Raw genomic sequence first — 22,528 nt, forward strand, 5'->3', positions numbered from 1 at the left:
ACTGTGTGGAACCCATTTCAGCTACTGATTGATCGATTGATTGTGTGACTGCAGTACATTGTTTATTGCTTCCATTTTATGGATCAATGGTCTCGTTAGATAGTAAAACTTGTGTTAAATTGCTGTTTTAGGTGGTATCTGAAGAACTGTGCATGCACACGAAAGCTTATACCCAGAACAAACTTAGCTGGTCTCTAAGGTGCTACTGGACTATTTTTTATTTTTTTTTATTTCGACTGCGTCAGACAAACATGGCTACCTATCTGAATATAGAATGCTGTTTTAGGTGTTGTTTTTAAAAGTCTAGAACGGATTAATCCATTTTGCATTACTTTCTATGGGAAAGCACGCCTTGGTTTGGGAATGTTTTTGGTTTTGGAACCGACTTCCGGAACAGATTAAGTTTGAGAACCAAGGTACCACTGTACATGCAACATGTAGTTTGGCCTTTTCACGAGCAAAGGCATTTATAATTATATATAAATTCTTTATTATGGTCCAGAGACCCAACAAATCGTTACAAAGCAATGCACAATTCTACCTCCAGGTTAAACAAGCATTTTGTTCAGACTTAAAGATAGGGATCATTCATTGGTTCTTGCAACCACTGATAAAAACTTTGCCCCTGCTAATGTTCTAGCATTTGTCCGGTCTTCCAATAGGAACCTGACATAGTGAGCCTCTGATTTTCCCGGGAAAGGTACCAGCAAGGGTAATATCAGCCCAGTTCTGACAGAGCGATTTATAATTAGAAAAGGCTTTGGCTGGCCTGTAAGCTGACTTGTAGACGTGCTGAAATTCGTTTTAACTGGGGTTTTTTTATTGTCTTAATTTTTCAAAATCTGGCATTATCACTGCTTTAATCACAACATGGTATTTTGTTAATGCTGCTTCTAACCTATGTACACGTCCGTTTGGCTTGCTTGTTTTTCCCTTGTTGAGCTGGGCTCTGAGACCACAACCTCCCTGCTCAGTACCGACAAACAGGACCTGAGATCAGAAATGCCCTTTCTCCCCTTGTGGTCCTACCTGTATCTCCGGGACGATGGGACCTCTCTCCGAGCAGGAGCTGGCGAACGCCGTCAGTGGGGAAGGCGAGACCACAGGGTTGGGCCGGGCGAAGTTGCTCAGGTCACAGCTAGGGATGTCGTTCTCTTCGTGCCTCATGACGATGGTCTCCATGACGAAGAAGCGGTCCCACGGCAGCCAGAGGGTGTGCTCCTGGGTGATGAAAGGCGCCCGCTCAAAGTGCAAGATGATGGAGATGCCGCCATTGGTCACCAGGTCAAAGCTGTCAATGTAAACACAAGAACCAGGTGTTGGAAATCTCTGTAGCTCAACCCTTCACTGAGCTTCTCAGTTCCTGGGTCACACTGGAAAGTGACCCCCGGACGGAACCTAAGAACAAGATGGTTGGACAGTGTTCTCAAAGCTACTAAAATGAGATTGACCAAACTGCGGGAGGCAGTGGAAGACAGGAGTGCCTGGCGTGCTCTGGTCCATGGGGTCACGAAGAGTCGGACACGACTAAACAACATCAGCTTCCAGATCACACCAAACAGGTGGTTTGTCTGGTAGCTCGATGCTAGCAGGAGAATCTGACAAAGGCGTTTTTCTGCCTTGATAACTCAGCCAAGAGAGCATGAGGCTCTTTATCTCAGGGTCGTGGGTTCGAGCCCTACAAAGGATTTCTGCATCGCAGGGGGTTGAAGTAGACTCCAACTCTACAGCTCTATGATTCTATTATCTTTGTGCCATGGATACACATTTCACTTTGCATAGCACAGGAGGGTGGGTCCCTGCCCCACGGAGCTTGAAATCTATAGTTCAGCACATGGGAGGATGTTGTTGAGTTGTAGAGTCGGGGGGCGGAGGACCTAGAGGGTCATCTAGACCCACAGGTTCTTTTCTCACATGGTCTTTTTATAAATGAAATTATTCTAATAAAATATCAGTAAAAATAAAGATTGCAACCACCGCTTCTTTCTTTATGCACCTGGGGCAAGTGCAGGATAACCTCATGAAGAGGACAATAAAATAGCTACACCCATCCTTAGTTGATGGCAGTCTAGAATGCAAACAGTATAGTAAGGATAGGCCTAAACAGTTCCACATTGGGGGAAACCCACACTTTTGTGCTTTGAATGGGTTAGTGTGTACAGCCCTGGAGACAAAACCTGGAATCATCCCAAATGTGTGCTTTAGAGAGGATAGATTTTTTTTTTTGCCATGAAGTGATAATAAAATGCTTCCATTTATTAAAACCTCTTTATTTATATATATATAAACGAAGTGAGATGTTTATTCTGCAATTCAAATAGAGACATCAAAAACTCTGGCCGCTCGCTTTTAAAAGCCTCCATTTGTTGCTTGCCAGCGAAATGAAAAGCATTTAAGTCTTGATGAGGGCATTTTTAACAGCTAGTTAGCATTTGGCAACGCCTAGAAAGCAGCCTGGGGCCGAGTATGAAATGTGGGGGGGGGGGGGAGGGGGGTGGCGACTACAAAAAGGACTGGGGTTGTTTTCCTTTTAAATACTAAAAATAAAAAGGAGTTCAACAAGCGGCTGGAAAAAGAAGGGACGTTTATAAATGAAAACATCTCTTCTTTGCCTCACTGGCGAGGGGAGTTGCTAGAAACAGTGAACTCTAATGAGCTTTAGAACTGTGCTTCCTTTTGGCACAACGGTGAAACTGGGGAAAAAAGGGAAGGAATCGATCTCAAGCAGGCGAGGTAAACACAGAGGCGACATTGTTGTTGTGGGAGATGCAGCTAGTCATCAGCTCCTGCCTTCGCCTTGAAGTTACCTTGATGAGGCCAAGAAGCGATGAAGGAAAGAGAAAGAGAGATAAGACCCAAGCCGGCGGAATCAAAACGAAAACCGCCAGCAAAACTCTCCTCCTATCAAGAAGCATCAAAGCGTTCTCTCTGACAAGGGCCGCCGATGATGCCCTGGCCTTTGCGAAAGCTCTTTCAGAAGCGTGTGGTCTGCAGTCCTACCTAGTCAATGGCTCAAAGAGAGAATTTTGTTGTTGAAAAAAGAAGAGCGAGTTTTACAGCTTGGACCTGAGAACTTTTCCACGGAGGTGGAAATGCACACAGCCTTAGCGGGGCTCTCCCCAGTGCCCCTGGAATGCCCCACTCCTCCATTCTCCTGGCATGGCTAGGACTCAGTCACGGCACCAGAAAACAGCCGCAGCTCCACTGAGGTTTTCAATGTTTCAACGCAACATGCACCTGAGATGCTTAGAGGATGCAGTGCGCTGTGCAGTAAGGCAGCTAAAACCAGTGTCAGTGGAGAGGAATGGCACGCTGGTGTCAGGAGTTCAGCCTACACTCAAGTAGGACCCTAGCAGAGACACATGCCCGACTGGCACGTTCTCTCCCTCCTGGTCTTTCTTTCGGGAGCTTCAAAAGCTTTCTCCAGCCCAAACATCACAGCGACTGATGCCAACAGACATCGGCACACTTAGGGATCCGCAGAGTCTTCGCAGCATTGTGTAACAGAACTCAGCATTTTGGCTAATCTACTTTATTTACGTATAAACACACACGGAGCACTGCAACATGGCTCCTTCTCTAGCATCAGACAGCAAAGAGAAAAAGAACAAAGGACAATAGTCCCACTTCACAGAACACAGTAACACAAACATCCTGTCTCCGTCACTTCCCACTCTGTGGAGTCAAAACATAAACCGTCATGTGATAGACAACAATCCCATGACTGCAATCATGGAGCAGGAATTCTAACAGCTGGAAGCTGCCTCATACTGACACAGACGGCTGGTTCCTGTAGCTCAGCACCATCTATAAGGACTGCAACCATCTCTCTGGGGGTTCAGAGAGGAATTTACCTGGGGAGTGAGCCAGGAACCTTCCGCAAGAAAGAAGATGCAGTACTACTGAATCATGACCCTTATTCACCGAGGCAGCTGCACAAACCACAAAAGTTCGCCATTATTACAACTCAAACTCCTTCCATGGAATTTTCTGGAATTTGGCTGCCAACACCAAGGCCTTCCATGTATTGTTGGATTCCATTTGGTACCAGCTCCAGCTTCCTTGGAGGTTTCTAAGCAGCTGTTGGATGACTGCATTGCAGGGGTTTGGATTAGGAGACACTCTGGGGTTCTTTCCAACTCTATGATTCTATGCATGGCAACCAATCCCTACTTTTTCTGTTGTAAGGTAAAGGTAAAGGGACCCCTGACCATTAGGTCCAGTTGCAGACGACTCTGGGGTTGCGGCGCTCATCTCGCTTTATTGGCCAAGGGAGCTGGCATACAGCTTCTGGGTCATGTGGCCAGCATGACTAAGCCGCTTCTGGTGAACCAGTGCAGCATACAGAAACGCCATTTACCTTCCCACCAGAGCGGTACCTATTTATCTACTTGCACTTTGACATGCTTTCGAACTGCTAGGTTGGCAGGAACAGGGACCAAGCAACGGGAGCTCACCCCGTCGCGGGGATTCAAACCGCCGACCTTCTGATCAGCAAGTCCTAGGCTCTGTGGTTTAGACCACAGTGCCACCTGCGTAGTTTAAGCCAATTCTTTCCCTTCTTTCCTGTGCCTTCTTTCATTCAGAATAGCCTGGTGGGCTCAGAGGCAATACCCCGTGGTGGGAAGTGCATTTATCTGGCTACCACTAAGTAATGAATCAGGTGGGAAGTATTGTCTATTTCCCCACCCCTCACCTGATAAAAATAAAAATAAAAATAAAAATAAAAATAAAAATAAAAATAAAAATAAAAATAAAAATAAAAATAAAAATAAATATTATTTATACGCCACCTATCTGGCTGGATTTCCCCAGCCACTATGGGCAGCTCGCAACAGAATAATAATAATAATAATAATAATAATAATAATGTGATAAAACATCAGACATTAAAAACTTCCCTAAACGGCTGCCTTCAGGGATGTCTTCTAAAAGTCTGATAGTTGTTTATTTCCTTGATATCTGATGGGAGGGTGTTCCACAGGGCGGGTGCCACTACCGAGAAGACCCTCTGCCTGGTTCCCTGTACTTCACTTCTCGCAGTGAGGGAACCACCAGAAGGCCTTTGGAGCTGGACCTCAGTGTCTGGGCGGAACGATAGGAGTGGAGACGCTCCTTCAGGTCTACTGAGCTAAGGCGTTTAGGGCTTTCAAGGTCAGCACCAACATTTTGAATTGTGCCCAGAAACGTACTAGGAGCTAATGCAGGTCTTTCAGGACTGGTGTTATGTGGTCTTGGCAGCCGCTCCCAGTCACCAGTCTAGCTGCCACATTCTGGATTAGTTGTAGTTTCCAGGTCACCTTCAAAGGTACTATCGGGAGTAGAAGCTTTCCTTAGAAGTTGAAAGGTTCTAACTTCCCCACCTAATTCGCAGCCTACTTATTTATTAGTGCCAGTCCAGACCCAACAAGGAACAAAAGGAATCTGCAAGCACCCTATGAAACAGACAAGCTGATGTTCACACTCAAGCCTCTGCATTGAAGCCAGCCTTGCATTTCACGCAACATACGTACCTGCCATCCTGCCTGCTGATAGTGTAGCCAAAAAGAGGGTTGTTGACAAAGCTGATATTCACGCCAACGAGCGGGGTCCCGTCCGATGTCATCACCTGCCCACGAATCACACAAGGGTGGCTGCAGGGAGAAGAGAAAGCACCACAAGCTTAATTCTTAATCCTGTCCTCTGCTGTATGTTGAAGGAAAACCATATGAAAACGATGTACCTAACTCCTACTAAATTAGCAAAAATGTATAGAAGAGCTACAAATATTTGTTGGAAGTGTAAAGAAAAAGAAGGCACATTCTACCACATGTGGTGGGCGTGCAAGATAACAAAAGCATATTGGGAAATGATTTATAATGAGTTGAAAAAAATGTTTAAAGTAACTTTTGTGAAAAAAATCCAGAAGCCTTTTTACTAGATATTTTAGGTCCAGAAATAACGAAGGAGCAGAAAAGACTGTTTATGTACACAATGACAGCTGCGAAGATACTTCTAGCCTAGAGATGGAAGGAAGACAACGTCCCTACCAGAGAACAATGGTTAATAATGATGATGGACTATGCAGAAATGGCAAAAATGACTGGGAAGATCAGACAATAAATTTAATAAAAAATGGGAAAAATTATAACTTATTTAGAAGAACACTGTAAACGATAAAAAACACTGACAGGATTTTAACAACACTTGCAATGTAACAAGAACTATGGTAACAATTGACTATTAAGGAAAAATGGAGAACATTGTATGATGCAGTTGAAAAAGAATAACTATGGAACCCATCCAGGTGTGGAGCCTGGGATTGAGAGAATCCTATTTGTATATGATTATGATCTATATACGAATACAAATGTTAAATGTAGAGCCGAATAAAAATATTTTTAAACATTTTTTTCTTAATCCTGCCCTCCCAGTGGCCAAGCTCCACCCCTGGAGGCTTTCAACAATTTGAAATTTCGTGGTGCAATAAAAAATAGACATGTATTAAAACTGCAAAGAAACTGACAATAAAAAAAATATTGTGTGTGTGTAATACGGTACATTTGGAAATAGAACTTACACCAAACCTTCAAAGTCTTACGAATTTGCACTAAATCTTCAGTACAAAGCCCCAGTTTATGCAGTTGGCTCTGTGCTTTTGCTACTGCAACCTCCATTTGCGTATGGGTCTGTGGCGAAGGATGCATCTTATGAATCTTCCCGAGACAAACAGATGCTAACAAGTGATGCATGGAAGATACCAAACAATTGCTGGCAGATTTCCAGGGATCTCTGCATATTCACTGGAAGCAAAGCTTGCCCTGTAAGGCGCACCCTTAAGATGCAGAACTGAAAGCTGCTGAGGTGTTGCAGCACCAACTCTGGGGCCGTTTCTGGGAGAGCAATGGGGTACGACTTCCTGCCACGTGATGGTGGCTGTGCCCACTGTTGGAGGCTGTGCACCTCTGTATGAAAGCTGCTAAGAATTGCAGGTGTGGAGAGCGCTGTGGCACTCAGGTCCTGCTCACCTGCATCCTGTTTTGCCCATATGGTTGGCCACTGTGAGAACAGGATGCTCGGTTACATGAGCTTTTAGCTTAATCCAGAAGAGCTCTTCCAGCAGAGCACGCTAGGGAGAAATACTCAAATTTTCTCTGAACTGGAATAAATAATAATAATAATAATAACAACAACAACAACTATTATTATTATTATTTATTTGTACCCCACCCATCTGGCTGGGTCTCCCCAGCCACTCTAGGCAGCTTCCAACATAGATTAAAAATACATTAAAATGTCACATATTAAAAACTTCCCTGAACAGGGCTGCCTTCAGATGTCTTCTAAATGTCAGGTAGTTGTTTATTTCTTTGACACCTGATGGGAGGGTGTTCCACAGGGCGGGCGCCACTACCAAGAAGGCCCTCTGCCTAGCTTTGCTTCTCGCAGTGAGGGAACCACCAGAAGGCCCTCGGTGCTGGACCTCAGTGTCTGGGCTGAACGATGGGGGTGGAGATGCTCCTTCAGGTCTACTGGGCTGAGGATGTTTAGGGCTTTAAAGGTCAACACCAACACTTTGAATTGTGCCCGGAAACGTACTGGGAGCCAATGTAAGTACTTCAAGACCGGTGTTATGTGGTCTTGGCGGCCGCTCCCAGTCACCAGTCTAGCTGCCGCATTCTGGATTAGTTGTAGTTTCTGGGTCACCTTCAAAGGTAGCCCCACGTAGAGAGCATTGCAGTAGTCCAAGCGAGAGATAACTAGAGCATGCACCACTCTGGCGAGACAGTCTGCGGGCAGGTAGGGTCTCATCCTGAGTAGCAGATGGAGCTGGTAAACAGCTGCCCTGGACACAGAACTGACCTGCACCTCCATGGACAGCTGTGAGTCCAAAATGACTCCCAGGCTGCACACCTGGTCCTTCAGGGGCACAGTTACCCCATTCAGGACCAGGGAGTCCTCCACACCCGCCCGCCTCCTGCCACCCAAAACCAGTACTTCTGTCTTGTCAGGATTCAAGCTCAGTCCCTGGAAGGAGCAGCAGGAACAATCCTTCTCAGATTGGCTTGTTGAGCCGAGGGCTTCTTGATGTGAGAAGGGATGATCTCCAAGAAATGTGGCAACCATGCTTCTTCAGTCTCAACTCGGCATTACGCTATTTTTTCCCTATTGCTTCTAGTCTCCACATTTAGAACTGCTTTGATTTCCCCACTGCAGATCTGTTAGCAGCTGATTAAAGCTTGACCTCTGCTACTGGTTATTCCTAGAATATCTAATCCCGCTCAGACCAGTTCGTCTCATCTGCCTCTTTTATCTCAGGCCCCATCTGCGAATGATACATTTAAAGGGGCGACAGAGCACTTTAAACCGTTGTCGCTTCCCCCAGAGAATTCTGGGAACTGTAGTTTGTTAGAGAGTTCTCTGCTCTCCTCTAGCAAGAGGGATCGATTGTTAAAACACTCTGGGAATTGCAGATCTGGGAGGAGATCTCTCAGCATCCGTGTTGACCTACAGTTCCCAGAATTATTTGGGGAGAAGCCATGACTGTTTATAAAGTGGTCTGATACCCCTTGTGTGGTTGCAGAAGGGGCCTCAAATTCAACCACACATTTATCCTCCTTCTACCGCAAGCCAGCTATTTTTTATCATTTGCATGTCTTAAGTTTGTTTTCTGTTCAAGTAACTAATACAGTAGAAGATTGATTTACATGACTGGATGTGAGTTTAGCTGGAGGGATACACACTCAGCCTAATAATAATATGTGTTGAAGTCAGAATCAAACTTGAGGCACTATGGAGCTGGCGTGAGAAATAAGGCAAGGGGTGCAAGGGGATGCTAAGTTTGGGGTATTTCCACATAAAGACATATATGAAGGCTCTGAGGTTTTTGAACCTCTGGGAAGACTATTCCCGGCTGAGGCTTGGCTGGTGGCAGAACCTTGAGATGATAGCACAAGTCGCACCATTTCAGACCCAAGGTGGAGGAACACATTATAAACTCCCTGCATCAGCACAGAATCACAGAAGTGTAGAGCTGGAAGGAACCCTGTCCAGGGGCCAGCAAACTTTTTCAGCATGGGGCCAGTCCACTGTCTCTCAGACCTTGTGGGGGGCCGGACTATCTATCTATCTATCTATCTATCTATCTATCTATCTATCTATCTATCTATCTATATTTTTTGGGGGGAAATGAACGAATTCCTATGCCCCACAAATAACCCAGAGATGCATTTTAAATAAAAGGACACATTCCACTCATGTAAAAACACACTGATTCCTGGACTGTCTGGGGGCCAAATTGAGAAGGTGACTGGGCTGGATCTGGCCCCCGGGCCTTAGTTTGCCTACCCATGGTCTAGTCCAGGGGTCAGCAATCTTTTTCAGCAGGGGGCTGGTCCACTGTCCTCCAACCTTGTGGGGGGCCGGACTATATTTTTTGGGGGGGATGAACGAATTCCTCTGCCCCACAAATACCCCAGAGATGCATTTTAAATAAAAGGACACGTTCTACTCATGTAAAAACACGCTGATTCCCAGACCGTCCACGGGCTGGCTGCACTTGGCTGAAGGGAGCCCAAGGAAGGATGGGTGGGTGAAAAATGAAGAAGAAGTTTAAGTCCTACACTTTGCCTGATGAGATTTCTTTTCTCTCCCCCCCCCTTTTCTATTTCCCCCAAGTGATAAAAGTTACCCCCTTTGGGAAAAGCAATTAACGCCGTGCCTTGTCAGCACCTGGCCTCTACTGGGTCAACACGTCCTTTCTGGAGGCGAGACCGCCTCTCCTACAATGCACCGAGCCCCACAGGAACCTGGTTAATGCTAATTTAGGCAGTCGTTTCCTTCAGAAGACCTTGGTCTAAATGCAATTACACTGCAAACAAGCTAACTGGTACTGCAAAAGACCCTCTCCCTCTCTCTGCTCTGCCCAGGGAAGTCTCTCGATGTATGTACATAAAATTACCTCTCCTGTTAGTAGGAGGAGATCTCTTTCAATCAGTCTTGCCTTGCCAAGATGAAATGCATATTCGGTAATTTAGCAACACTTATTTCCACCCCCCCCAATAGCCGAAGCCTCAGCGATCCGATGAATTATTAACATATTTCCTCTTATGAATTTGCTTGCCTTTTAAAGTTATTTTGGAAATTGTTTTGATGCTCTCTTTCCACTGAAAACAGCTATTTAGTCAGCATTTTTAATTAGTCCTTCCCAAAGGGGCCTTTTCCACTACTTTTTTTTTTGTTTAAATGACCTTTTGGGGTTTCTTAATATTTTGGGAATGATAATTCATCACTGGATTTCAAGAAAGCAGACGGCAATTTAGGCATGCGGTAATTTCGGCCTGTCATATTATTAAGTAATGAATAATTCACCGGGAGATTAAAGTTAATGTTTCTGTTTTCCCTTAGGTGAAATGGGAAAGTTCTACTCAGAGCAAAGGCAGTGCTGGGGTTCATGGTCCATACACAGCCAAGGAAATAAAACGTACTGCATTCTGCAACATCTCTCATACAACCACTCCTAAACATTAATTTACCTTGTTGTCTAGGAAATAACAGAAAAACAGGAGGGAAAAAGTCCCTGAGGCAACACTCAATCCCATAAGCACTACACTTTCCCTTTTCCTGTGAAAGGGTTGCCTATGTTTAAATGCAAGTGTAATATGTAAAATGCTATATAAACACCAGCAATTGGGAACCACTGGCCTGCAAGTGCTGCAATTGGAGAGCAGCCTTTACCAAAGATGTCATGGGCTTTGAAGACGGTTGAACTCAGGACGCAAGGGAGAAACATGGTAAGAGGAAGGCCCACTTGGCAAATCCACACCGTGATTGACTCCTACCCGGGAACCTATGTCCCCGCTGTGGACGGACGAGTGGATCCAGAATTGGGCTCCACAGTCACTTACGGACTCACTTTTTTTCTAAAATTATGAATAAACATACAAATTGATCTTGCCATCCAAGAGTCTTCCTTTCCTCCATGTCTGGTTGTTTTTATTTATTTGAGTGGTTTTCTCTTACATTTTATATGGGGTGCGCGTGGCGCTGTGGTCTAAACCACTGAACCTCTTGGGCTTGCCGATTGGAAGGTCGGTGGTTTGAATCCCTGTGAGGGGGTGAGCTCCCGTTGCTCTGTCCCAGCTGCTGCCAACCTAGCAGTTTGAAAGCACACCAGTGCAAGTAGATAAATAGGTACTGCTGCGACGGGAAGGTAAACGGCATTTCCGTGCACTGCTTTGGTTCCCGTCACAGTGTTCTGTTGCGCCAGAAGCGGTTTAGTCCTGCTGGCCACGTGACCCACATGACGCCGGCTCCCTCAGCCTCAAAGCGAGATGAGCACTGCAACCCTATTTTGCCATTTATATCCTGATTGTATTCTGTCAAGAAACTCAAGGTGGTGTGTTATGTGGCTGGTCAAGACATGGACCAGACCCAAAGCTTGAGTGAAGTGCTGGACTCATAATGCCTTCAGGCCATACTGATGTTGTCTATGGGCCATGATGGTTATGCTCTGCATCCCTGGTCGAAAATGTTTCTGAACGTCAGTCGCTGGAAAGCACAGGGGAAGAGGGTCCTCCTTGTGGGTTTGTCACAGGCCTTTGGGTGGCCACTGTGAGGACAGGTACATAGCTTGGAGGTACTCCAGATTCCTCTGCTGTTGCTTGAGGCTCAAGTGGACTTGTGGCTCTGAGTCCCTTCCATCAGCTTAAGCTGGTACCCCATCTGGACAGGGATAGCCTAACTTTTTGTTTTCGATCTGGTTGTCAGGAGTTCAGCTTACACTCAAGTAAGACCCTGGTAGAGACACATGCCTGACTGGCATGTTCTCTCCCTCCTGGTCAATCATTCGGGAGCTTCATAAGCTTTCTTCAGCCCAAACATCACAGCGATTGATGCCAGCTGACCCCAGCACACTTAGGGATCCGCAGAGTTTGCGCAACTTGCGCGTGACAGACCTCAGCAACTCAGCATTTTGGTTAATCTACTTAATTTACATATAAACACACACGGAGCACTGCAACATGGCTCCCTCTCTCTCTAGCATCAGAAAGCAAAGATAATAATAATAATAATAATAATAATAATAATAATAATAATAATTTATTATTTGTACCCCGCCCATCTGGCTGGGTTTCCCCAGCCACTCTGGGCAGCTTCCATAAAAACCAAAAATACACTAAAATATCACAGATTAAAAACTTCCCTGAACAGGGCTGCCTTAAGATGTCTTCTGAATGCCAGGTAGTTATTTATTGCTTTGACATCTGATGGGAGGGCGTTCCACAGGGCAGGCGCCACTACCGAGAAGGCCCTCTGCCTGGTTCCCTGTAGCTTTGCTTCTCGCAATGAGGGAACCGCCAGAAGGCCCTCAGCGCTGGACCTCAGCGTCCGGGCAGAACGATGGGAGTAGAGACGCTCCTTCAGGTATACTGGGCCGAGGCCGTTTAGGGCTTTAAAGGTCAACATCAGCACTTTGAATTGTGCTCGGAAACGTACTGGACAAAGGACAATAGTCCCACTTCATGGAACACAGTAACGCAAACATCCTGTCTCTGTCACTTCCCAGTCTGTGGAGTCAAAACACATACCGTCAAGTGAAAGACAAAAATCCCATGACTGCAATCGTAACCTTTAGGCTGGACTACTGCAATGCGTTCTCCATAGGACTGCATCTGAAGACGGTTTGGAAACTTCAGCCGGTGTAGAATTTGGCAGCCACGTTGCTCACCAGAAGACAGTTTGAGTATATTACACCAATCCTGGCCTGGTTTCTCTGGCTGCCAGTTAGTTTCTGGGCCCAATAAAAAGTGCTGGTTCCGACCTATAAAGCCTTAAACAGCTCAGGACTGCAATACCTCAAGGACTGCCTCTCTTCATATGAACCTACCCGGACCCTGAGATCATCTTCTGTGGCCCTTCTTTGTGTGCCTCCTACACAAGAGACCCGGAGGGTGGCAACACGAGAACAGGGCCTTTTCTGCAGGGGCTCCCCATTTGTGGGTAGTGGTTAAGAGCGGTAGTCTCGTAATCTGGTGAACCGGGTTCGCTTCCCTGCTCCTCCACATGCAGCTGCTGGGTGACCTTGGGCTAGTCACACTTCTCTGAAGTCTCTCAGCCTCACTCACCTCACAGAGTGTTTGTTGTGGGGAAAAGGAGAATGTTAGCCACTTTGAGACTCCTTAGGGTACTGATAAAGCGGGATATCAAATCCAAACTCCTCCTCCTCCTCCTCCTCCTCCTCCTCCTTCTCTTCTTCTTCTTCTTCTTCTTCTTCTTCTTCTTCTTCTTCTTCTTCCTCCTCCTCCTCCTCTTCCTCTTCCTCTTCCTCTTCCTCTTTTTCTCCCCCAGGGAGGCTCACCTAGAACCTTCACTGTACACCTTTAGATGCCAGGCAAAAACGTTTCTCTTCAACCAAGCCTTTAGCTGATTAACATTCAATGCCCTTTTAAAATGTGCTCATGGGAAAGAGCGGGGATATTGTTTTGCTGTTTTGTTTTACTGATTTACTTGTATTTATGGGATGCGGGTGGCGCTGTGGGTTAAACCACAGAGCCCAGAACTTGCCGATTAGAAGGTTGGCAGTTCAAATCCCCACAACGGGGTGAGCGCCCGTTGCTCGGTCCCTGCTCCTGCCAACCTAGCAGTTCGAAAGCACGTCAAAGTGCAAGTAGATAAATAGGTACCGCTCCGGTGGAAAGGTAAATGGCGTTTCCGTGCGCTGCTCTGGTTCACCAGAAGTGGCTTAGTCATGCTGGCCACATGACCCGGAAGCTGTACGCTGGCTCCCTCGGCCAATAAAGTGAGATGAGTGCCGCAACCCCAGAGTCGGTCACGACTGGACCTTATAGTCAGGGGTCCCTTTACTTTTACCTATCGTGTATTTTATTCTGTGAACTGCCCTGGGATCTTATGATGAAGGGCAGTAAATGAATGAATGAATGAATGAATGAATGAATGAATGAATGCTGGACCAGATGAGCCACTGGCCTGATCCTGCATTAGGCTCATGGTCGTACATACCCAGTTATAACAGGTTTAGGTGTGAGCTCCAGTTGCTCGATCCAACTGCTGCTCATAATTGCCACCGTTCTTGACTGCGCCTCTGGCAGAAATTAACTCCACCGTTGGCTCACAGCTGCTTAAAAGCATTATAACTACAGGAGCGGAGGGAAAAAGGTATACACACACAAGGCCTAAATAGTTTTCAAGAGTTTGATTCTGTGTTTGTTTGCTCCCCCTTCCCAAGTGTTAAATAAGAATTTTAAAGACATTACAGGAGATTGCTGGCAAGGGAAGCCGGAAATGCAAAAAGTAGCCATCCACAAATGCTTATTACGCCACCTGTGTACGTCTGCAAGGGAGTTCTTAGAAGGAGCTGGCAGTCAGGAGACAAAACAAGCAATTAAGCTCAGCAGAAAAGCCCGGCAACAAACACAGCGCCAGGCAGCGACTGTCAGGCTGAGTGTGGGGACCGCAAGCCTCGACGCGAGACCCAGAAGCTGCCTCGGGGTTTTGTCAAGTGACATTGACAGGTGACAGGTCCCAGGCAGCCATTTGCTGAGGAACAGGCAGAGTGCAAGATGGAGGAGAAGAAGAGTGACAAAATGTGTAAACAAACTGGAATTAAAAACGACAACAGCACGGGTATTTTGCCAAAAGTAAACAAACCCAGGGTCATTCTACTACCACGATTTGCAATATGGGTCAACCTTTACCCTGAGACTGGCTCTGGAGACCTTGCCTCTTGGTTCAACGTTCAGGTTGCTTAGATTGGTGGGCACCAGACCAGGGGTCCTGATCCATGGCGATGCCACCACCAAGGAAAGGTGATGTCCAAGCAAGGTGGAGATAAGAGTAGGCCAGGGAACTGATGGAAGGTGAGGTCAGGACTGTGGATGAGGAGCAAGGTATCAGTTCAGGACCATGGCCAGTGGCTTCAACAATATCATGGAGCTATTGGAAGAGCCTTAGGTTGCCGAGATGGAAGCCAATTCCAGCCTTTTCCTAGGCAGTGGGGTTTTCAGATTGTGGGGATTGCTTTGGAATAAGCTCCCCAGAGCTCTCCTGATTCTCCATGGAGCTTGTGGTCCAGTCACTGGAGTCTAGTGGCAAAGATGTTTCAGGGTTCAGGGCATGGGATGTGGGCTCTAGCAGTTTCCCATGAGAAGGACTGGGGAGGTGATTCATCTCTTCTCCATCTGAAGATTCCTGGTCCAGAGCCATGGCAACAGGGTCTTTTTATTGGTTGCCCCTAGTTTGTAATAATCCCTCCCAAAGGATTGGCCCTATCTGCAGCACCCTTCAAGAAGCTGTGATGATTTTACCAGTTGTTCCCTTTAGCTTTTGCCCAAGATTACGCTATCAAGGTCACTGGGCTTATTTTATTTTAGATCACCGGGTTTAGACTGTTGGTTATTGGATTCCAGAATTATATTTATGCCGAGTTGACAAACGTTTTAAGCGATACCCAATTTGCATTCACTGCTCACTGGCATTCTGACATTTTGTTAGCAATTTGTTTTTAATTACACTATATCATTGCAGCTTGTAAGTTGCCCAGAGAGAATATTTGTTCTGAAAGGAGGCCCCAAATCCTTTGAACGAATTAACGAACAACCTGGAGAAGATTGGAAGTGTGCAAAAAAAGGGATAACTCTCTCACGCTGGCCCTGGCTTTCTTGGGAGGCTCAACCAAGAATTAAGAACTGATCAGGGTGTGGGACCTTCATCAATCTTGGGGTGCCAGCAAACACATGACCCCATGACCCTCTGGAATCAGCCTTGACGGCATAAGTGATGGAGACAGGGAGGAGTTAGGAGAGCAGCTACCACTTTCACAAATGACGGGAGTTATCGCTCTTCCACTGGCTACAGCCGACTGTCACAAATCCCAATTCTCCCCTTCTTGTCTTTTGACAACTGAAGGAAGAACGCAGATCAAGGAGACGGAAGGGTGCTATTTTTGATACTTTCCCCACCACCCCAAGAGACTGCCAGTGATTAAGGAAGTTTCAACACAGGGAAGAGAAAGAAATGGACAGGTGCTGCTGGCTGTCTGTCAGTCAGACCGACAGGCAAGGGAAGCATTTCCCCCCTTCTCTCTCTCTCTCTCTCTCTCTCTAGCTTTTACAGTGCTGCTATCCTGTCTGTTTTATAACTATTGGTCAGAACTGTTCTACGAAACCAGGAATGGTTGCAAAACAAAACGAAGTGGTGAAACTTAAATGTCCCAGCAAACACAGTGGGTTTGAATTAACCTAGCTTTTCCCAGGAGCTGGGTTTTATTTATAATAATAATAATTTATTTATACCCCGCCCATCTGGCTGGGTTTCCCCAGCCACTCTGGGTGGCTTCCAACAGAATATTAAAATACAATAGTCTCTTAAACATTAAAAGCTTCCCTAAACAGGGCTGCCTTCAGATGTCTGCTAAAAGTCTGGTAGTTGTTTTTCTCTTTGACATCTGGTGGGAGGACGTTCCACAGGGCGGGCACCACCACCGAGAAGGCCCTCTGCCTGGTTTCCTGTAACTTGGCTTCTCGCAGTGAGGGAACCGCCAGAAGGCCCTCAGCGCTGGACCTCAGTGTCCAGGCAGAACAATGGGGGTGGAGACGCTCCTTCAGGCATAGTGGACCGAGGCCATTTAGGGCTTTCAAGGTCAGCACCAACACTTTGAATTGTGCTCGGAAATGTACTGGGAACCAGTGTAGGTCTTTCAAGACCGGTGTTATGTGGTCTCGGCGGCCGCTCCCAGTCACCAGTCTAGCTGCCGCATTCTGGATTAGTTGTAGTTTCTGGGTCACCTTCAAAGGTAGCCCCACATAGCACTTGATTGGTAAAAAACCACAAAACTCACACACCCTTCAGAGCAGCCTGCAAAACAATAAAACACGGGGGGGGGGGGGGCGGAGAGGAATTGCAGCAATACTTGTTAAAGTTAAAATACTAAAACAGCTTGGGAAAGAGGAGACAAGAGGAGAGATGATATCCGTCTTCAAATAGCTCAAGGGCTGCCACATGGAAGCTTGTTTTCTTCTGCTTTGGAGGGTGGGACTCGAACTCATGGCTTCAAGCTACAAGAAAGCAGATTCCGACTCAACATCAGGGAGAACTTTCCGACATTAAGAGCTGTTCGACCGTGGAAAGGAAGGTTGTGGACGTTCATTCCTTGGAGGTTTTTAAACAGAGGTTGGATGGCCATCTGTCATGGATGCTTTAGTTGAGATTCCTGCATTGCAGGGGGTTGGACTAGATGATCTTTGGAATCGTTCCAACTCTACAATTCCGTGATTCTATGGTTCTTGGTTAAAATTCGCACCAACTTCCTAAGCACTTGGGTTTGCTTCTCTAAACAAGAATGTTTTAGCAGCTGCCGAATAGAATACAGTGAAGGCACTTGTCAAGAGGCAGGGAGTTCCAAAGTGTAGGACCTGCCTCATGAAATGATTGAGTCCTTACAAACAGGTATTATGTGGCACTTGTGGAAATGCCGGTTCTGCAGAAGAAAGTGGTTGAGTGGGAACATTTTGGGTAATGCGATCTTATAGGTAAGCTGGTCCCATATAAGGGGTTATATATTAATAGTATATGAGTAGCTTGGCCCGGTAATCTTATTATGATTTTAAAATCAGATTCTGATTTTAGGTTGCATGCTGTTCCTTGGGACCGGGAGCTCATTCCTCCTGGAATACTCCAAATGCCTTAGACTTTGCTGCCTGCACTGATCCTGCCAATTATTGAAGTCCCCACCATTCCATCTCAAATTGGTAATTTGTAATCGAGGAGTTCTTCATGTCCTTTAGTCCGGAGTTCTTTCCCGTCCAAAGGAAACTGATCTTACTCAGGCCGCCCTAAGCTTTCCGAGGCTCAGGAAAAGGGGGGATCAAACTGGGAGGGCTCAACTTTGGGTGACGAGACGTTAAGTAAAACAAGCTGTTCTGGTTCCTCCTGAATGCTCCTAGGTTTCTGGGAAAAACGTGATCTCTAGTTGTTAAGGGATTCAATTAGGCAGAAAGCAATGGAGGGAAAACTGGAAATACATTGGGAAGTAATAAAATAGACAGGCAGAAACCTTGTATGTTCCTTGGCTTAAAACACACAGATGTCATCCTTGCTCTGAGGCCGACGAGAGGAAGAGGCTGAAATGTTATTTAAGCTGCCAAGTTTGGTCATGGCTGGGACGCATGTGTGCTAAGAACATAATAAGAGCCTGCTGGATCAGTCCAGAGTCCATCTACTGTCACAGTGGCCAAACAAATGTCTGTGGGAAAGCAGCAAGCAGGATACGAGTGTCAGGAGTTCAGCCTACACTCGAGTCGGACCCAGGTAGAGACATGCCGACTGGCATGTTCTCTCCCTCCTGGTCAATCATTCGGGAGCTTCATTAGCTTTCTTCAGCCCAAACATCACAGCGACCGATGCCAACTGACACTTAGGGATCCACAGAGTTTGCGCAGTTGCGTAACAGACCTCAGCAACTCAGCTTTTTGGCTAATCTACTTTATTTACATATAAACACACACGGAGCACTGCAACATGGCTCCCTCTCTCTCTAGCATCAGACAGCAAAGTGAAAAAGAAGAAAGGACAATAGTACCACTTCACGGAACACAGTAACACAAACATCCTGTCTCCGTCACTTTCCACTCTGTGGAGTCAAAACATACACCATCATGTGAAAGACAGCAATCCCATGACTGCAATCACGGAGCAGGAATTCTAGCAACGAGCACCAGAGCACCATCTCCCCCTGTGGTCTTCAGCGACTGGTATTCAGAAGCATGGTGCAAGTTTCCTTTGGACGGGAAAGAACTCCGGACTAAAGGACATGAAGAACTCCTCGATTACAAAGGAAGAAAGGGAAAGGCAAGCAGGGTGCCCTGAACCAACCAGGAACAACCTGAACCGACTGGACTGTAGGAGAAGGGACAGGGAAGGGTCTATCCAGCTAGAGCCCTAGGGGAAGAGTCTGGAATGGCTATGCTAGCAAGAATGGAAGATGCAACTTATGTGGCTCAATGCCTGCATAAAATACCCCTGGAGTGTTAAAAGATACAGCTTAGAGCTCCCCTTGCAAGGGAACAGCCGTTGCTCAATTGTCTGGTGCAAGTCAGGGATACCACCTGGGAGGGGGCTGTGCTCTTTGGCCCCCCAAATATTTATTTGACCAATGTTCAGGGGGCGGAGGAGGCAAGGCTTCCATGGCTTCTTCTCCTCTTCCTACTGCAGCTGCTGGGGAATGAAACCTTGGCTCTTCCCGATGGGGAACCAGCATGCGGTTGTTAGGATTCCTGCTCCATGACTGCAGTCATGGGATTGTTGTCTTTCCCATGGCGGTTTATGTTTTGATTCCACAGAGTGGGAAGTGACGGAGACAGGATGTTTGTGTTACTGTGTTCTGTGAAGTGCGACTATTGTCCTTTGTTCTTTTTCTCTTTGCTATCTGATGCTAGAGAGAGGGAGGGAGCCATGTTGCAGTGCTCCGTGTGTGTTTATATATAAATAAAGTAGATTAGCCAAAAAGCTGAGTTGCTGAGGTCTGTTACACATGATGCGCAAACTCTGCGGATCCCTAAGTGTGCCGGTGTTGGTTGGCATCGGTCGCTGTGATGTTCGGGCTGAAGAAAGCTTATGAAGTTCCCGAGCGATCGACCAGGAGAGAGGGAACATGCCAGTCGGGCATGTGTCTCTACCAGGGTCCTACTCGAGTGTAGGCTGAACTCCTTACAGCAATGGGCAACCGGCATGCATGGAGCTAGGTGCACAAGGTACAAAGGGCGTGCACAGCACCCAGGGTGCTCAGTGCAATGTCTGCAGGAGCTGGGGGCTCTTTCCTCGGCACCCACAGCAGCAGCTAGCTCTTGGGGTGCTTGGCATGCAGTGTATCATCACACACACACACACACACACACACACACACACACACACCACTGGCCCCCAATCTGCCTCACAAGTTGGCGCATACAGTACAGGTAAACCAATGGCCGAAGACAGTTCATGCTGGTCCAAACTTATCACGGAATTACACTCTGGCTTTCCAGCAAACAAGCGGTGCTGACAAGCCGCCTCAACGCCGCTATAGAGAGAAAAGAGTGCAGGGTAAAGAGAGAAGCAAGAGATATAAAAAGGACAGTGACGAATTAGCCCGATGTGTAAAATGTAAAGGCCTCGCCTTCTTCAAAATATCTGTGCCGTGCTGCATTATTCATGGGCGGCAAGAGGGTGAGGTTTGTGGGGGCGGGTGGGTTGTGAAGCAAATGACAAAACTCAGAATGAGCACCCATACTGAAACCGAGCATTTATGATGGCAAATCGAGCCGCCGAGACAGATTCTGAATGCAAAGGACGTTTCTCCACATCATCTTGATGAACAGATAACAAGTGCTCTCGTGCCACTAGATCATTCCCTTTATTGATTTCCCGGCCACTTACTCCCGCTGTTTGCTTTGTATCCTTTAAGCCATTTTTAGCTGTCCGTCACCGTAAAGATTGGCACGGGAGATCCGCTTGTGGTATTGAGTCGCCGGCTTCCCAGGGCGACACCCAAGAGCCCTCTTCTCAATCTCTCTGGAGTGGCGAAAGGTCGCCGGATTGCAGTAGAGGGCAAAACGCTTGACGCCTGCGTGTCACAAATGAATACGGGGGGGGGGGGGAGGAGCACTTGCAGGAAGCTCTAAGTTCAGGCTGCTTCGCTGCGTCTGGCCTCCAAAGTCCGGACCCGATGGAAGCTCAAGAATCGGTGCACAAACAGCGGCATGCGGATCTAGGGTTATGTTGAAAGGAACACAATTCCCTTCCTTGTCTGCTCCAGAAATAACCTTGCAGAAGGAAAGAAGTTTAATTATTCAAGTGTCCACTGGAGAGTCCAGTTTTGAATTGGAGCGGATGGGACCAGGCTGATGACCAAATTGCTGCTGCACACTGGATTATGACCTGGAACCCTTCTAGCCAACCATCTATGGAAGTGAGGGTGCCAAAGAATTTTCCACCAGCAACTCAGGTCCCAGATGTGCTTGCAAGGAGGCTGCAAACCCCAGGGGCTAGACTGCCCAGGTCTTCCTGTGTGGCTCTGGAGTCAGGACACATCCAGAAACTAAGTTCTTGCTTACGGCTTAACAAGCCACAGAAATGCCTCATTTTTGCTGGATTGTGCTTCATTTATGAATAAACAAACATTGCAGGAAGGCAGAAAGCAGTGTGTTCACTCTCTAAGAGTGTGTGTTCTGGGCTCTTCTGGCAGGAGATGCAAGGAGGAAATGCAGTTCACAGATGTTTGTTGCTGTTTAGTTGTTTAGTCATGTCCGACTCTTCGTGACCCCATGGACCAGAGCACGGCAGGCACTCCTGTCTTCCATTGCTTCCCGCAGTTTGGTTAAACTCATGCTGGTAGCTTCGAGAACACTGTCCAACCATCTTGCCCTCTGTTGTCCCCTTCGCCTTTCCCAGCATCAGGGTCTTTTCCAGATGGTCTTCTCTTCTCATGAGGGGGCCAAAGTCTTGGAGCCTCAGCTTCAGGATCTGTCCTTCCAGTGAGCACTCAGGGCTGATTTCCTTAAGAATGGATACGTTTGATCTTCTTGCAGTCCATGGGACTTTCAAGAGTCTCCTCCAGCACCATAATTCAAAAGCATCCATTCTTTGGCGATCAGCCTTTTTTATGGTCCAGCTCTCACTTCCATACATCACTACTGGGAAAACCATAGCTTTAACTATACGGACCTTTGTTGGCAAGGTGATGTCTCTGCTTTTTAAGATGCTGTCTAGGTTTGTCATTGCTTTTCTCCCAAGAAGCACAGATAGATTTTACAATTCCTCCAACCGGTATCTCTGCAGACTCTGCACAGTATTCAACAAAGTAGTTCCACTAGTGCAAGGACCTTTGGCTGTGCAACAGAACTTGCCTCTCCTCTCCTCTCCTTGTGTGCTCCTCCCAGGTCCCCCTAAATCTCCTCTGGGTTCTCCCCCCATCCTCCACTGCAGATTTGGAGAGTGTGCAGCGAGAGGAAAGGGAGGGAAAGTTAGTGGAAATCCTTGCGTGAGCAGAAATGCTTGACTGGCTACTGCCCCCTTCCCTCTCCACTGGCATTCTGCTTATCATAATTGGCAGGTGGTCTCCTGCACAATCGTGAGCTTCCTGATTCATGGGCACCGCAAGCAGAAACCAAACCAAAGCACTGCAATATGGTGTGTTTCTGTTCATGCCAGCCACACCCTTCTCCATAAAACTCCATTCCACTCTCCCTCTCCCAAACCTGTTTCCTTCCATTAACTGCCAGTCAGAATTTGCATCCAAAGAGCACACTCAATCTTCACTGGGCTACTGTAGGGCTTCTCCTTTTCCCTTAGGCTCCCCCCTCCAAATATATATATACACACACACACAGTGGTGCCCCGCAAGACGAATGCCTCGCAAGACGGAAAGCCCGCTAGACGAAAGGGTTTTCCGTTTTGCAGGCGCTTCGCAAAACAAATTTCCTTTGGGCTTGCTTTGCAAGACGAAAATGTCTTGCAAGTTCCTGTGGCTTTTTCCCCTCCCCTCCCTTTTCTA

At 46.9% G+C, this 22,528-nt stretch overlaps 1 protein-coding gene across 10 annotated transcripts in view; it reads right to left on the reverse strand.

Annotated features, from left to right (window-relative positions):
* TENM4 (teneurin transmembrane protein 4) overlaps positions 1 to 22,528 on the reverse strand; it is a 659,336-nt gene that overhangs the window by 66,309 nt on the left and 570,499 nt on the right. For all 10 annotated transcript variants that reach the window (XM_081859991.1, XM_081859990.1, XM_081859998.1 and 7 more), the window contains 2 exons: positions 5,514 to 5,633; positions 1,030 to 1,291 (listed from right to left, as the gene is read on the reverse strand). In XM_081859991.1, coding sequence (XP_081716117.1) covers positions 1,030 to 1,291; positions 5,514 to 5,633 — 382 coding nt within the window. The remainder of the gene's footprint in view (positions 1 to 1,029; positions 1,292 to 5,513; positions 5,634 to 22,528) is intronic.

This window comes from Podarcis erhardii (assembly GCF_964252035.2).
Source record: "Podarcis erhardii genome assembly, chromosome: 4".
NCBI classification, from domain to species: Eukaryota; Metazoa; Chordata; class Lepidosauria; order Squamata; family Lacertidae; genus Podarcis; species Podarcis erhardii.